General features: G+C 53.8%; 1 protein-coding gene across 1 annotated transcript; it reads left to right on the top strand.

Annotated features, from left to right (window-relative positions):
- Window positions 1-733: 733 nt before the first annotated feature.
- On the top strand, window positions 734-15,744 carry RPN1 (ribophorin I). Its single transcript, XM_078876441.1, has 10 exons — window positions 734-1,060; window positions 5,010-5,074; window positions 6,067-6,373; window positions 7,672-7,881; window positions 9,047-9,239; window positions 9,481-9,580; window positions 10,813-10,951; window positions 11,423-11,542; window positions 11,888-12,133; window positions 14,021-15,744. Exons 1-10 carry the CDS (start codon window positions 809-811, stop codon window positions 14,201-14,203), a joined length of 1,815 nt encoding a protein of 604 aa, XP_078732567.1. The 5' UTR covers window positions 734-808; the 3' UTR covers window positions 14,204-15,744.
- Window positions 15,745-16,328: the final 584 nt, after the last annotated feature.

A 16,328-nucleotide genomic window follows, 5' to 3' on the forward strand; every position in this document is an offset into this window, starting at 1 on the left:
AGGTGCTGCTCTCACTACTGCGTGGACCGGAAGGTCACTTGAATTGATCTCGTGGGGTAGAGCTCTGATATCAACTTTTGTGCGCCAGTTGCACAAGTAGCTAAATATGCTACGGGCCCTGCACTTGCAAGGGCCCCGAGCTAAATGCTTTCAAGCTATCAATTCCGGTTCAGTGATTCTGCACTTGCTCAATTACTATAGTACTATACCGCCTTTAACTTTTATGAACGACTGGGTGTTTAAAGGTAGCGATTTGCCGTATTATCTGGCTGTGTAGCAAATGAAAAATTACTATGCAAATAAAAATGTCTTTTAATATTTGTTTTTTCTTATTTAGGGCCCCTTTATAACATATGCTACAGGCCCCGCACTAGCTTAATCCGGCACTTCTTTCAGGAGTGGAGTGGGGGGTGCATTGATTGAAAATTATGGGGGATCATTTTGGAATTTCAAATTTGGACCGTGACGCCTGGCACGCAGTGACCTACTCTCACGTCGCTTGCTAATACGTCCACTATGAAATTACCAAGAAGAAGAATCTTCGATAATTTTCCGAAACTTTTTTTTAAATAATCGATTAATTCGAATCAATCCGGGTTATCGATACAAAAAAACTTAAGCCCCGCCCTGTGCCGCTCCCACCCACCCCGCACCTCAGTCGTGCGTTCCCATTGGTCGGGAGCCTCGTCACGTGGCACGCTCTCCCGGAACTTGCCCCCGCCCACGTGTCGACGTCGCCACGTGGGCGGTCGTGAGTGGCTGACGGAGCTTCCTGAGCAACAAGCGGCGACGGAGTGAAGCTGCGACAATGGCTACGGCGACTCTCGCGACGCGAGGCTTCGTGCTCTGCTCCTGGGCTCTCCTCCTGGCCGCCGCCGTCAGTCGGGCCGAGGAGACGCTGGTGAACGAGGAGGTTCGCAGGCTGCTCGACCTGTCGACGCACGTGGCCAAGTCGACGGCGGACGTGACTTTGCTGAACCGAGGCGGGGAGGCGGCGTCTCACTTCTTCCTCGTCTTCGACGCCGAGATCGCTCCGCATCTCGCCTTCGTGGGCGCCAAGGCACGGGCGCGCTGTGTGTCTCTGTGTGTGTCTCTCTCATGTCTGCCGCTCACACCTCCCCCCCACGGTGTCTCTCGCGGGGTCGGAGAATTCAAGTCGTTGATGACGGCCATGAATGAATTTGCAACTCGAAAAAAGGCCGCAAAGTTTTTTGGGGGGAGGAGAGTGGGGGGAGGTGATCGGGCCCCTCTGCTTGACGTTTTCCGTGTGTGTCCACGTCGTTCTGTGTGATGTCTTGTGTTTGCTACCCGTGGGTTTGTTCCGAGTCCTATAGCGAACGGGTTACAGCTCAATGAGCTTTGACCGCGATCGCCTGATTTGCGATGCCGTGGTTCACAAAGCTCGTCTTTCCCGGGCCTCCCCTGCAGCTCGCATTGACCAACGTGGCGCGTGGCGACGTATAATAATACAACACATAAGATACACAATGCAAAATACATAAATAATACTGCCTTCGGGGGGGGGGGGGGGAGGGTGGTAATGCAAGCGACGTTTCGGGCAATGACCCTTGCGCATCGCCCAATAATTTGACACGCTAGACGCGTCGCAGGTGAGGTCTTCATGGAGCGACCCTGGGCGTTGACCCTCTGTGGACATTGTACGGACAGGTTCGAGAGGACGTCTTAGTCGGCATCTCTCTCTGCCTTGTCCCCCCCTCCACACTCAAGCCTGCTGCGTCTTGTATCTGCCCCGATATTGTGGGTGCCTTCCGTTCTCTGCCCTCTCCCTCGTCTTAACGGTGGATACTAAGGCTGTAAAACGCGAGAGTTTATAGTATAAAACCCATAATCCCGTATCGCCCCCCTCCCTCCCTCCCATTCATTGCCTCTGCTGCTGCTGCCGCTGGGCCCGCCATGGCTTTCGCTTTGGAACGTCCTCGGCCTCGGTATAGATTTGGTAGCGCGGATAGGAGTCGGGTGGCGCGGTGCCGCGCTCCCATTGGCTGGGCTGCCTCGACCCCCTCCTCCCTCACCTCCCCCCCCGTTCCGCTCCTCCCTTCTCTTCCCCCCCTCCTCTCCCCACCCCTGCCCCCCCTCCCTCCTCCTCCACCCCCCCTCCCCACCCCCGCCCCCCACCCCCTCCCTCCCCACCCCTGCCCCCCTCCCTCCCCACCCCTGCCCCCCTCCCTCCCCACCCCTGCCCCCCCTCCCCACCCCTGCCCCCCTCCCTCCCCACCCCTGCCCCCCCTCCCTCCCCTCCCTCCCCACCCTCCCTCCCCTCCCTCCCCACCCTCCCTCCCCTCCCTCCCCACCCTCCCTCCCCACCCTCCCCTCCCTGCCCCCCTCCCCACCCCTGCCCCCCTCCCCACCCCTGACCCCCCACCCCTGCCCCCCCTCCCCACCCTCCACCCCTGCCCCCCCTCCCGCCCCCTCCGTTCCCCCCTCCCTCCTCTCCCTCCCGCTCTTCTCCCTCCGCTCCTCCTTTCTCCCTCCTCTCATCCCCCCGCCCCCCGGATGCGTCTCCACCAATGGGAAAGCCGCGCAGTCGTCGCGGTCTCGGCCAATGGGATGGCCGCCTTAACCTCCCCCCCACGCGGGTGCCTATGCGCTGTAGGGAATTGCGCCGCAGGCCGATTGACACGTAGGCAGCGGTCACGCTCGATCCACTGCTCGATGGATGACTTCTCTGTGGGACCCATTCGCGTCTTCACCCCGTGTCCCTGTACAGGGAAATTAGAGTTTGCACGTCCATACGGCGTTAACAGCCGTTTCAATACGGGCAGAAAGTGTCTTGTCTGTTGGTGTCCTCTCCCTTGTGATGGGATTTTGTAGGATGAACGCTGAGATTTACAAGGGCACGGTGTGACCACTAAGCTCTGAGTTGGTCTGTGATAAGATAGGCAACACTGCTAAGGGGTTGACAGGTTTGTAGTAGTGGGTGTAGTGGTAAGTGTATTCGTGGTGAGTGTCGTAGTGGTTATTGTCTATTTGTTTGAGTTTCTTCCTTGTGATGGGATTTTGTCGGATGAACGTTGAGATTTTTTAAGGGGCACTGGGTGACCAATAAGCTCCGAGTTGGTTTGTAATAGGGCAAGCAACACCGCTAAGGGGTTGACAGGTTTGCGAAGGCCTTAAGCGCACGCTGGCAGTCACGCTCGATCCACCGCTCGATGAAGGCCTGAAAGTTCTAGCTGGCCTCTTTAGAGGTCGATGGTTTGGTATTCGTGGCCACACTTTTGATGCCCCATTTGTGGCACTATTAATCCACACGAAAGAGGCCAGCTACAGAGGCCAGCTGTAATCGCACGCCCGAGTCATAATTGACGTGGGCAAAACAAAAAAAACTTACAATAATAATTCGCACGCGTCAAATGTTGCTTGTGGTCGGGCCCCATATTTTCACCGCTCCGGCCGGTGCGGTGGTAGACCATCACCAGAATCGGGACCGGGCCATGCGGCCGATGCGGCTGATGCGGCCGGGCGATGCCACAAATAGGGCATCAAAAGTGCGGCCATGAATCCCAAACCATCGACCCGCATCGTAAACACTCCGCCGCTGATGCTGCTCCTGTCCCTTCACTCCTGCAAAGGAGGGAACGGACGAAATCCACTCTTTTGCTTCTGAACAGACAATTGCGTGGATAACAGCATATACAATTACATCTTTAATCTGCCGCTATTAATCCGCACGAAAGCGGAAGAGTGCGGTGATTTTACTGAACGGTGATCGCGGGTGGCAGATTTATTTTTATAATCGCTCGCCACTGATGTAGTGCCGTGGAATCGAGCGTGGATATCTGGGTTTGGTAGCACTGGTGTGCTAACCATTCTGCCACCGCTCTGCCCACTCCCCTCCTTTATTAACCTCATCAATTGCTACATTAGCTACCCACAACTTGGCCTGTTATAACCCCTCCTCTTGTCTTTGCACCTGATAGAACCACAGCGGCAGATTTATATTTATACCATCTAACCCAAAAAACCTCTCTCTTGGCCTGTTATATTCAGAATTCAGAGTCAGAATTCAGGTAACTTGTGTGTTCCTGCATGTGCTCCCCTCCCCCCCGCCTTCACAAACCCGTACGGACCAGCGTGGTGAAGCATGGTCAAACGATGTGCACTGCATGGAGAGACACCAAGAATATGAATTGCATAATTTGTGGCGATATCCTGTAAAAAAAAAACACTTGACGATTCACATTTTACTCGGTGGTAGAGCGAAGCGGGTTTAAATCTCGGTGAGGGCTGGGAGGGGCGGTGGAGTTGACTCAGCACATCATCTCTCCAGGCTCGATAAAGTAGGTACCAGTACCACTTTGTATGGATGGCCTTAAGAATGTAGAATTTATGAGACCGGTTCAGGGCCTATTAACGGTGGATGAGCATTGGCTTAATGCAAATTCGAGCAAGCAGCGGATTTATTTTGCCATTTCACTGAAATGATAACACGTGCTGCCCTCGTTTAAACACTTGGTGGTAGTCCCCTTTAGATCGATTTTGCTGCACATGCAACGAATTTGATAACGATAAAAATCACTCGCTGCAACCGCTTGCTTCTCAACAAGGACCTTCCGTGGGTTATCAAGGTTTTGTTTTCCATGGCAGACCCTCAGTCGGGAACTCGACAGCTTTTTTTTTCATTGGCAAAAAAATGAATCCAGCACACTCTTCTCGGTTTCCACAAAGTGTGACACGTGCATTGGAAATCGGAGTCATTTGGAGAAGCGTTTACTGTCGCGTCGCCCCATCAACGTGTACTTTTTTTTTCACAAAGCACTTCGCTGCATAAAGGCATACAACCGTGCTAAATAATAACTAAAAGTTTTGCTGGCTGGGACAAGAAAACGGATGGATAGCCACGTCCAAAGACTGGTTTATCTGAAAATGCTTTGTGTAAAAAAAAAAAATGTCTTGACATACTGTTACAAAGCTGCAATAATGAAAGGTTGTGCACGTTTAATTCGTTGACGCGCTTGTTAATTCTTTCTTGACACGCTTGTCTTTTACAGTTAAAATCCAGTGACGATGATGACCCCTCTCTCCTTATCTCGGAAACGACCATCAAGGGACACAGGTAACCCGTGCAGGTCACCACCTATATCCCCCCGTATGTTTTTCACGAGTACAACGGCACACCCCCTGTATCTGTTCAATGTGTTCTGCAACTCACTTTGCGGCAAAGGATTTATTATTTAACATATATTTAAGTTTGTGAAATAATTAACACTTTTATGTTACGGTGGCCTTTGTTCTTATTTCTATTTGCTTCATTGATTTACGTAATTTTGTTTGTGTTGCCTTCGTAATTTTTGGTGGCCCAGGGCACGATTGCAAATTGCGTCTATATCCTGGTCTCTCTTTGAGTTCTCACCGGATTAAACAAATATCGGTACTTCCCTTTGAATATTTCATATTCACTTCCGTCACTTGCACACTGGTGGTCAGTCGCCTCCTCATCACTCTTCTATCGCTGCTACTACTATCACGGGTTTCTGTCCCTGTGAATTTGCCAGAGGTGGGAGACCGTTCATTTCCTTGGGCAAAACGGGGACCTTCAGGTACCATCGTGGGGCCACCCATTACTTCTGTCACTGCAAGGGGCTCTTAGAGTGCAGCAAGGTGGAAAAACAATACAACGGTAATGCGAAATGCAATCGTTAAGTTGTGGAAAATTGATGTCGCAATAATTGTCATGTCGTGAAATTTGAAATGGAATCATTATGACAAGCAATATCGCGGCAAGCCAACTCGTTACATGCTTGCTCCTCCTTTTACCGAATGCATCAAAGAGGGAATGAAACGACATGCGCATGTTCATTTAGTAAATGGATTCTTCAAATATATTCATACAACAATTTATGCCCAGCGCTTTGAGATCCTTGATGAAAAGCGATATATAAATGGAATTATTATTGCGTGTGCGTCTCTCTCCGTCGCGTGGTGCTATCCACCCACCCCCTCGTATGCCGTGTACCGTCCCTTCGTAGGTGCCCGCTTAACAGCACTTGCCCCAAAAGTCTGTTAAAGCTGTACCAAGGGGGATCTTTGTCTTTGTCTCGCCCACAGTGGCCCGGCGTACAAGGTTCACCTGGCGTCTCCGCTTGGCCCCGGCGAGCGCGTGACGGTGGCGACGGAGACCGTGTTCTCGCACTCGCTCTCCCCGTTCCCGTCGAAGATCGCGCAGACCGAACGGCAGCTGGTCGTCTTCGAGGGCAACCACTACTTCTACTCGCCCTACACGACGCTCACGCAGAACACGCGCGTGCGCCTCGCCTCCAAGACCGTGGAGTCCTACTCCAAGCTGCAGACCACCACCAAGACGGACGACAGCATCGAGTACGGCCCCTACACCGACGTGGCACCCTTCAGCTACGTGAGTCGCACTTCCCTTGACCTCACCAACTGCCCCCGCTCCCCCCCCCACTTTTTGGTGGACGTGTGTGTCGGGGTTGGGTAGCGCCACGGGGGGTGGGGGGGAAGGTTTTGCGTTATGAGTGTTTTAACTTCCCCGGAGATAGATTCTTGGTTGCAGCGTTACTAAACTGAAGACAACGCTTGCACGATTTGAAGCTATATGTATCTCAAGTTTCATTTATTAGGTATAGCCCTGTGAGCCATTTAGGGTGCAACCGCAACAAACAAAAAAACATGAACAAGAAAACATCTTAAAGTGACTATGTGCAAACAGAAAATCCAAGAAAAGACAGCAAAATATTGCAGAAAAAGCACCGTACACCAACGCTGTGTGCAAAAATCCAACGTTTTTATAGTGAACGTAGGATTGTTGTTATTTGTAAGTAGCCCAATTGTTACACGCCTGCCGTCATTCTTTCTCTGCTCTGCAGCATTTTTAGAAATGTAATTCTCCTCGGGCCCCATGGTACGATGTGCAGTCTCCCAACTCTCATTATCCCCATAATAAAGGTTTTTGGGTCAGATCGCGTTATTTATGAATGTGTTGTAACCCTCCACCACTCGACACGGCCTACCAGTAAAAAATGTGTCACTTTTTCAAAGGACAAAATAATTCACTTCTTTAGCCCACCGTTGTGCTGAAGAGAGATTCAACAGCATTTTAAAATTTGCGTGCGACGTTTCGCTGGTAGTTACAATCAGCTTCATCGGGCCAGAATGGTGAAGCTCTCATATTGCTTCCGGTCTTAAATAAAACAGCATCTCATTATCCCCTCCATCCGGAATCTTGTTTGCCGTGAAGAACGGCCTCTGCTAGATACGTCACCCGTCAAGGCCACAGTGTCAATGACGAACGCTTTGTGCGATGTCACTTGTCCTTGTGCGCCACTGCCTACCCAGCGGTAGTAGCAGCAAATGCGCCGCCGCCGCCAAATCAACGTTTTGCTCTAATCAGTGGTTTTTAACATTTTCTGCAGCCTTGCTGCACCCCTTTGGTTATCAATCGTAACAAAAAAAATTACAGTGTCAATAAATACATAGGTTTAATGAAACAAAGTAAGTTGTTAGTTACGTGCCCGTGCTTAATTTGTGTTTCGATGATTTACCTCCTAAAAAAAATCTGACCATGTCTCGTCACCCCCAGAAAGGGCATCTCGCACCCCCAGGGAGTGCGTGCACCCCAGGTTAAGAACCACCGCTCTAATCGTTCACGGTCACCGCCCCGACCCCGGTTGTCTCGCCGCGCGATCGCGACAGGACCCGCTGCGCGTGCACTACGAGAACAACTCTCCCTTCCTGACGGTGACGCGGCTGACGCGCGTCATCGAGGTGTCGCACTGGGGCAACATCGCCGTGGAGGAGACGCTCGACCTGCGCCACTCGGGAGCCGTCCTGCAGGGGCCCTTCTCGCGCTACGACTACCAGCGGCAGCCCGACAGCGGCGTCTCCTCCATCAAGTCCTTCAAGGTGCCGCCCCCCCCCCACCCCCCCCACCACCACCACCCATTCAAGTTACGACGCCTGGGACGGAGTAGAGTTGGGCCTTCCCGATTACAAGAAGGATCCCGTGTTTTGACGCGTTGGTAGTAGAGACGCCGCGCTGGGCGAACGGCGCGTTCAGCAGAAACGTTTTGTCCATAAATCACGTAAGCGAACGCGAGTCTGTGGGTCTATAATAATTTGCATATCTTGATATGCAAATTATTTTGTCAAGGCGCTCTTCTTCCCCCTCCAACCCAGCTTAAATATACGCTCCAAGCTTGGTGGTGTTTCATTCTTCACCTGAGGACGACAGCTGCTTGCGTTGTGGCCGAAACGTCGTGAGAATTATTTTATTATGTTTTATTTTTATTATTTCCCTTCTACGTGACTTTACCGAAAGAACCAAGAAGATGAATTCCTGCAGTCACGAAAGCTTTAAATCGCGTTGGTAGTAGAGACGCCGCGCTGGGCGAACGGCGCGTTCAGCAGAAACATTTTGTCCATAAATAACGTAAGCGAACGCGAGTCTGTGGGTCTCTACGTTGGCCTGTGGATTTTCTGTGCGAAGACAGTGGATGTGACTAGGCAAGTGGCGTGGAATATAGAAGCACATGGAGAGAGAGAATATGAGCATGTAGCAGAGTAATGAGAGCTCGGGGTGAGCTTTGTTGCCAGAAAAAAGGGGTGCGTTGTCTTTGAACTGTGCGCCTTTTGGCGTCATCTGGTCGAACACCATATGAGACTAGGCTCTAAAGAAAGCTGTCTCTGATGTGGACAAATTTAGTTTCAAAGACAACGCATAAATTATCAGAGTATTGTTTTTTGTTTGCATTTCACTGCAAGTATTGTGGTTAATGGAAGCATGATTCCTTGCAAAAGGTGTCAGTTTTGTTGCCAGAAAAAAGGGGCAAAACCCTATTAGTAAGAAACATTTTGTCCATAAATCACGTAAGCGAACGCGAGTCTGTGGGTCTCTACGTTGGCCTGTGGATTTTCTGTGCGAAGGCAGTGGATGTGACTAGGCGAGTGGCGTGGAATATAGACGCACATGGAGAGAGAGAATATGAGCATGTGACAATCGGGCTTCTGGATTTGAAGACTGCGACGACGATGACGACGACGATGACGACGACCGCCGTTTCCTTGGCAGACGATCCTCCCCGCGGCTGCCCAAGACGTCTACTACCGCGACGAGATCGGAAACATCTCGACGAGCAACCTGCTGGTGCTTGACGACTCGGTGGAGATGGAGGTGCGGCCTCGCTTCCCGCTGTTTGGCGGCTGGAAGACTCACTACTACATCGGCTACAACCTGCCCAGCTACGAGTACCTCTTCCACCACGGTACGATGGGGCCTGCAACCCCCCGGCTACCCCCCCTCCCAAGCACGAAAATGGGGTTCGCCACACTTTTCGAGCAACGTCACGGGATCGGTAAAATACCGGCGGGTATTCCCACCCCCCCCTCCACTGCCCCCCCCCTCCCCCCGTCTGTAACGACCGCTCATCGTCTTCTCCCCCCCGCCCCACTTACCGCCCACACACCCCCCACCACCACCCCCCCCCCCCTCTGCTCGTCGCCCAGGCGAGCAGTACGCGCTCAAGATGCGCTTTGTCGACCACGTCTTCGACGACCAAGTGATCGATGATCTGACGGTCAAGATCATCCTGCCCGAGGGGGCCAAGTACGTTGCGTTTGATATTTAATACTTATTTCTCACTCTCTGTCTGTCAAAGTCGCATGCGCCCGTCGTTTTTCTCTGCGAGCACAGCTGCTACGAGACCCCCTCCCCCGTCACGCATGCGGTCAGCAGTTAGCTCGGGCTCCCTCCAGGACGTGTAGGGTTGCTGCCGCTGCCCCGTGGGGTGTTAACGGACGGCACGCTCGACTCGCGAATCCCGAGGTCGCCGCTTCGGTTCAAACTCCGCGGGGGCTTCGACAGTCCTTCCGTCTGGGTGCTGCCGGCGGCTGGGAGATGTTAACTACCTCGCCTGGTATTACAGGAGGTCGTGGGTTCGATCCCGACCCTGACGCCTGCTGCTGTATATTTGGAGTTTGCGTGTCTATCTCTCATCATCACGGCGGCTGGGAGATGTTAACTACCTCGCCTGGTATAGAGAAGGTCGTGTGTTCGATCCCGACCCTGACGCCTGTTGTATATGTGAAGTCTGCGTGTTTCTCCCCGTGGGTCACGTTAATTTTTCTCCGGCGCCTCCAGTTTTTCCCCGCAACATTTATAAACAACATCCTTTTACAGTATTTGGTTACTGCTATCAATTTCCACACGATAAGTCACTTCGTTGAGCTATCATTTGTGGCCAGGTCGCTTCTGAAAGAGACCTACGTAGCTCAGTGGGCCTTACCTGGGAAAAAAATAGTTGCGATGCACACCGCCTCTGTCCACCCAGCAGATATAAATGGGTACACTGCAAGTTACTCGATTGGTAGGTCTCGTGTGATGGTGATGGGATAAAGCGCGCGGGTATTAACGCCTCGTACAAGAAGTCTGGCGGGCGTGGAAGAGTAGGCCAAAAATACCCTCTTTAACAGCTCTTTCTAGAGCTCCCGCAGGTGGACGCCCTTCTGCCAGGAGTGGAGTCGGCAAGAAATTTCAGGGCGACGCCGTTAAAAACGTTTACCGGCCACGTCGCCGTTCGAATATTAAGCATCTGCCGATGACGCTTCTGCAGTACATTTGCTTTGACCGGTGTCATGAAAGCATCGCTTCATTGTATTACGAGTCTCAGGGAGGGGGGCGAATGATGGTTGAGGGGATCGATGCCTCGCCGAGGGAGAGGAGGGCGCAACGCGCGTAACGTGCGCGCGTAACGTGCGCGCGTAACGTGCGCGCGTAACGTGCGCGCGTAACGTGCGCGCGTAACGTGCGCGCGTAACGTCCGCACCGTTGGCGCGCAGGAACATCGAGGTGCAGCCGCCGTACTCCGTGTCGCGCTCGCCCGACGAGCAGCACTTCACCTACCTGGACACGTTCGGGCGGCCCGTCATCGTGGCCCACAAGAGCAACCTCGTGGAGAACCACATCCAGGACTTTGTGGTGCGTTACGCCTGCCCGGTCCCCCTTGTTTTTTTTTGTAAAAAGAAAAAATCAGCAGTCTGCGAATTTTATCCGGATTTGTGGCCGTGGTTACCGTTACCGTGAACTTCGCATGCGGTTGACTACGTACGGTACGAAAAAGGTTCAACGTACGTACACGCTGCGTTCAACCACCACCACACTGCACGCCACAACAGCTCGCTCACACACTGACCCACCCACTCACCCACCCCTTCACTCACTCGATCACCCGCCTACTCGCCCACCCACTGACCACACCGGAGGTCAAACACTTAATGTCGGTCAAGTCAAATGACAACGTCGCACACTTTTCAGTGTTTCGGAGTGGTGGAGGCCGAGAGATTCTGGTTCTGAAAATAGTTTTAATTTTGTCCAGTCGTCTATACCGCCGATCGAACCAACACGGCGGTGATGCTGGCGTGTGCATGTCCCCTCCCTGCGTGCCCACAGCTCTACTACACCTTCAACAAGGTGCTCATGCTGCAGGAGCCACTGCTCGTCGTCGCCGCTTTCTACATCCTCTTCTTCACTGTCATCGTCTACGTGCGTCTCGACTTCTCCATCACCAAGGTGACGGCCCCCGCCTCGCTCCAAATGCCCCAGTGCCACGGGAGGAGGGGGGGCTGCCCCTCCTGCCCCCCCTTGCCCCTCCTGCCCCCCCCCTGCCCCGCCTACCCCACCCGCCCTCTCTTAGAGAGGCTCTCGAGCGCTCAACAGTGGAGGCCCTCGCTCCAGGAGTGGAGCCAGCAAAGCACTTGCAGGGCTGCACCTTTACCTTTTTAAACGTATAGGGGGCTGGCCCTGGCTCCTGCTTCGTCGTCCGTAAATGTTTTTTTTCTTGTTTATTTCCGGCCTTCCCGCTCCCCCTCTCCACCACCCACCACCCCCCACCCCCCCCACGACCCTGCCGCGCAGGACCCGGCAGTGGAGACGCGCATGAAGGTGGCGTCGATCGTGGAGCAGACGGTGGGGCTGGTGTCGCGCCGCCTCGCCGCCTACCGCACCTTCGACGAGGCCGTGAGCCGCTACAAGTCGGCCAAGGAGACGGCCGTGCTGGCGGCCGCGCGCAAGCAGCTGGACGCCGAGCACCGCTCGCTCACCAACGAGATCGCCGGCCTGCAGTCCCGCCTCAAGACCGAGGGCTCCGACGCCGCCGAAAAGGTGCGTAGGCCCGCGCGGCGAAGTACGGACGAGCGACTTCCACCCCCACCGCCCCCCCCCGCCTCCCCGCCACGAGCGACGCGTTGCGGGCGTGTGGTGACGATGTCCCCGCAGTCCCACGTGACCGAAAGCTTCGCTGAGTGAGCGCGCCGAGTTGAACGTCGTTATGCCGACGGACTACGGGGACCTGTGTAAAGTGGTACGAGCATCGATGGTTTTTTTTTTCCGCCCGACCACCGGGATGACCCAAGTGCCCCCTACAACAGACTCTGGGTCACAGCACTGCGTCGGCAGCGATGCGATTAGTCTTCCTGTAAGAAGCGCAACGCGTGAGTGGCTCTTCATCACCTTGGTGTGGGTTAGGTTGGTCGGTAGTTGGTGTTGTTCATGGACAGCCCTTGGAGTCAATCCGCTGCTAGATGGGGGCCATCCCCCACGCACCATGTTGCTGATGTGTGTACACAAGCGAGGATAAATGTCAAATCTATGCAAAGTTATCCTAGAGAATGACAACATTCGCATTGCACGAATTCGGACTTTGTTTACCCCAATACCATTAAATTTGGCAGCACAAAAAGAAACTAAGCACCTTTACAAAGGACGACAAATCATTGTTATTCGTATCTTAATCCTTTATTCTCCCCAGGGTCTCCCTTCGCAAAAAAGGAGTGGGTTAAAATGGGGGCTCTTGCCTGGTTTCAGTTGGAAGTTTTTTCGATTCGTACGTGAAGGCGCTCCACATCTGCGCGCGTGCATGCGGTTCGACTGGCATACGGAGATAGAGATGGAGAGGAAACCTCTCTGGAGTGTTTCCTGGGCAGCCGCGTTGCTCTCTCTTTACGTGAATCGTGCTGAGATTCTTCCCAGCCCCACCCACCACCACCCCCCGCCGCTTTCGGAGAGCCACCCGGCCGATGTGTGATGGGTAATCGTGCGGAGCGTTGAAAAGGTCTTCGCGTAATTAGACCACGGAGATGGGCCCTCTGTGCCTCGACACTAGGGGACTCTACCCCTTGCGTGTGTGCGAATGAAGAGAGTGTCCAGGTTTGGTGCTTTAATTAGACAAGGACCTTTTGAGTGAGTAATTGCTCGTAACAGTCCGGTGATTTTTTTTGTTTTCAAGGGAACAGAATCCAGAGCGGTGATCAAGCGCCCGCCCGGCTGTGTTTGATAGCGCGGCGTTGTTGTTAATTCGGGTTGTTTCGCGCTTTGAGAGATTTTAGAGTTGGCGATGTCGTAGGAATTCGATTTTATCCCGGCTTTGCGTGCGGTTCACAACGGCGACAACAAAACGCGACGCATTCGGCGGGAACGTGGCTTTCAAAGAAACCGTGTGGAAGTCGGTGACGGTTTTGGGCGATGGAGCTTCTTCATAGCACCGCTCTGTGTGGCGGCGGTGGTGGTGGTGGTGGTGGTAGTGGTCGTAGATGAGTTCCAAAAAAACGGACGCACAAAGCAAAACCGCACGAGGAGACGGCTGCCTGCCGAGTAGCGCGCACAGTACACACGCACACACGGTACACGCACACACGGTACACGCGCACACGGTACACGCACGGTACACGAACACGCACGGTACACGCGCGGTACATGAACACGCAGGGTACAAGGCACACACGGTCAACGCACAACACGGTACAAGCACACGGTACACGCGCACACGGTACACGCACACACGGTACACGCACACACTGTACACGCGCACACGGTACACGCACACACGGTACACGCACAACGTTGTTCCACGTCTCTACCTCATAACCGCATGTAGAGTGAGAGGTCTTGCCCCGTATGGTAAGCGAGATCGCGCGAGCGAGGGTGGGAGAGAGGGACATCGAAACGTAACATTTGCCCGGCGGTGCGTCACCTCCCCGCCCACCCCCCCAGGTGGCGGAGCTGCAGCGCTTGGACTCGGGCCTGCGCGAGCTCGTCAACAAAGCGGGCCAAGACGCGGAACGCCTCGTGCAGTCCAAGCTCGCCAAGCAGCCGTACCTGGAGGCCGAGAAGCTGAACACGGCCAAGCGCCAGGAGGTGGTGCTCAAAATCGACGGAATCCTGGACGCGCTGTGATGATGTCACTCCGCTTTCCCCCCCCCCCCACCACCTCTCGCTTGACTCGCGGGAGCCGGTCCGGCCCTAAAATCCTCGCGTTTCTTTACTCGCCCGCTCACCCGCTTGCCGGTCGACGCGGCGCTCATGGTTAATGGGGGGGGGGGGGGGGCGGCGTGTTTTGTTCAGAGGCCCCTCGTTTGGGTTGAGCGTCGCGCCGCTTGCCCGCCGGCTTTCTCTGAAACTGCGGCGTCTGCAAGGGGAACCTTTCTTTACGCGGGCGCGTGTGGGGGGGGAATGGGGGCCAGGCGTCTGAATTGCGAGCGCTTAAAATTTGCGATGTACGTTCTTTCGTTTGCGATCGATTATTTTAACGTGGTGAAATTCGTATCCAAATTGCACGAGACGCAGTTGAATCGGTCGTTTGAGTCCACGATGAGGTACTTCGGTCATTTGCGGTTTGAATGTGCGTTGCCCCTCTCTGCGTCGAAGGCCGGTTAAGTCGTCGCGAGGTGCAGTGACGAGATGGTGAGTGAGCGTGCGGAGTGCGGGGGCGTGATCCTGGATTTGTTTTTTTTATTTTAGTTTTCTTGAAAATATTTTTTTTGTATCCTTTCCCACAATTTTGTTACGATTGTGCCGTTGGCATCGTAACCACAAGACGAATAAACCTTGTCACGATACCAAGAAATATCCGTTCCGATCTCTTGCAGCGAGCAGTGCATCACCCTGTGTCAGAGAATGACCCCCCCCACCCCACCCCGCCCTGCAAGATGACTTCGGAGAACTTCTGTTTATTAAGCTCTTTTTTTATCCACGTTCGCTCACGGTTTAGTCTTGCTGAATTTAGTGAGAACTCGAGACCAGGATGCGTCTCGTTTGCGAGAGTGAACGAGTGTCACGGCGAAAGATTTCTTTTTTCCGGACTCCTGCAACAGAGGTGTGCGTGCTTGTTCTATATCGCTCACGCGTGACGTTTCTCACTGTATCTTTCCACAACTCACCCTTCGCCCTCTCCCCAAGCCCCAAACTCAGACACGTGGTGCCGGCAGTTGTGCCTCAGTGCTCCAGCTCAACACGCCCTGTTGACCGAACCGCCGTTGGCCCGCCCGCCCGCCCACTCGCGCTGTGCGGCCGACGGCCCACCGCCGTCGACGCGTTCCCTCCTCGCTTTCTCGAACCGCGACACGCAAAAAAGTACCGTTTGAAAAAGAAACAAAAAAAATCATCGCCCTTTCGTTTGACGTTGACGCCGGCGGAAACAACGCCGTCGTTCGGCGCTGCCGCACGAGCGACGGCGTCTCGTAAAGCCGCACTTTTCACTTGCGCCGAGACTCGTTTTCATCTCGTTAACCAGCGGCGGCGCGCACGGTGTTCCGGTCTTCGCAGTGAATGTCGCACGCGCCCAAGTTTTTCTCGCGCGGCGAGCTGTGTCACAGGTGTGCATTGGTTGCAGCGCCCCCCTCCCCTTCCTTTACCCCCTCCTCCACCACCACTTCAGCGACTCGATGATTTGTCAAGGTATCGTCGTCGTCACAATTGGATTAAAGAATCGATTCTTATTGTCATTGTGCGTGTGTGTGTGTATACACAAGCCCTCCGAGTGGCTGCAGGGTTCACATGTTTCAATCGTGCAGCCTGTTTTAGACGGTGACCAACATCCATACTAGAGATAATAGTGTGTTTTTGTAAATGTTGTGGGTTTACTCGCCAAAACACCGGTTAGTGCCGAACTAGTAACGAATTGTCCATGTTTTGTTTACGTGACGAACCTTACTTAATTGTCTGTGTCGGGTGGTGGCGGGTTTAACGACACATTCATATTTACCCGATCTAACCCAAAAAAAACCTATTATGACCAGCCCTTGGTGTGAACGGAGGCAGTCAAATGCCGTGTCGGGCCAGGAGGGGCCGATTGACCATAGACCAGCTTTAACATGTAGTAGGCTTTCGCGACCAATATCATCCATAAGACGTTTTTTGGGTTAGATCGCGTAAATATATAAATGTGTCGTTAAACCCGCCACCACCCTAGTGAGGGTTGTCACGTAAACGGAGAACGTGGCCAATTCGGCACTAGTACAGCACACCGGTTGTGTGTTGTGGCTTGGCTCTCCAACACAGCCATAGGCTGGGTGGGGATTCG

Source organism: Lampetra fluviatilis, chromosome 44 (assembly GCF_964198595.1).
Source record: "Lampetra fluviatilis chromosome 44, kcLamFluv1.1, whole genome shotgun sequence".
NCBI classification, from domain to species: Eukaryota; Metazoa; Chordata; class Hyperoartia; order Petromyzontiformes; family Petromyzontidae; genus Lampetra; species Lampetra fluviatilis.

Excerpts from the sequence above, each read along its gene's own strand:
- RPN1 (XM_078876441.1), top strand. The coding sequence starts at position 809 with ATGGCTACGGCGACTCTCGCGACGCGAGGCTTCGTGCTCTGCTCCTGG. Across the intron at positions 5,075-6,066 it reads ACGACCATCAAGGGACACAG|TGGCCCGGCGTACAAGGTTC; the intron begins GTAACCCGTGCA and ends TCTCGCCCACAG. Across the intron at positions 9,240-9,480 it reads CGAGTACCTCTTCCACCACG|GCGAGCAGTACGCGCTCAAG; the intron begins GTACGATGGGGC and ends CTCGTCGCCCAG.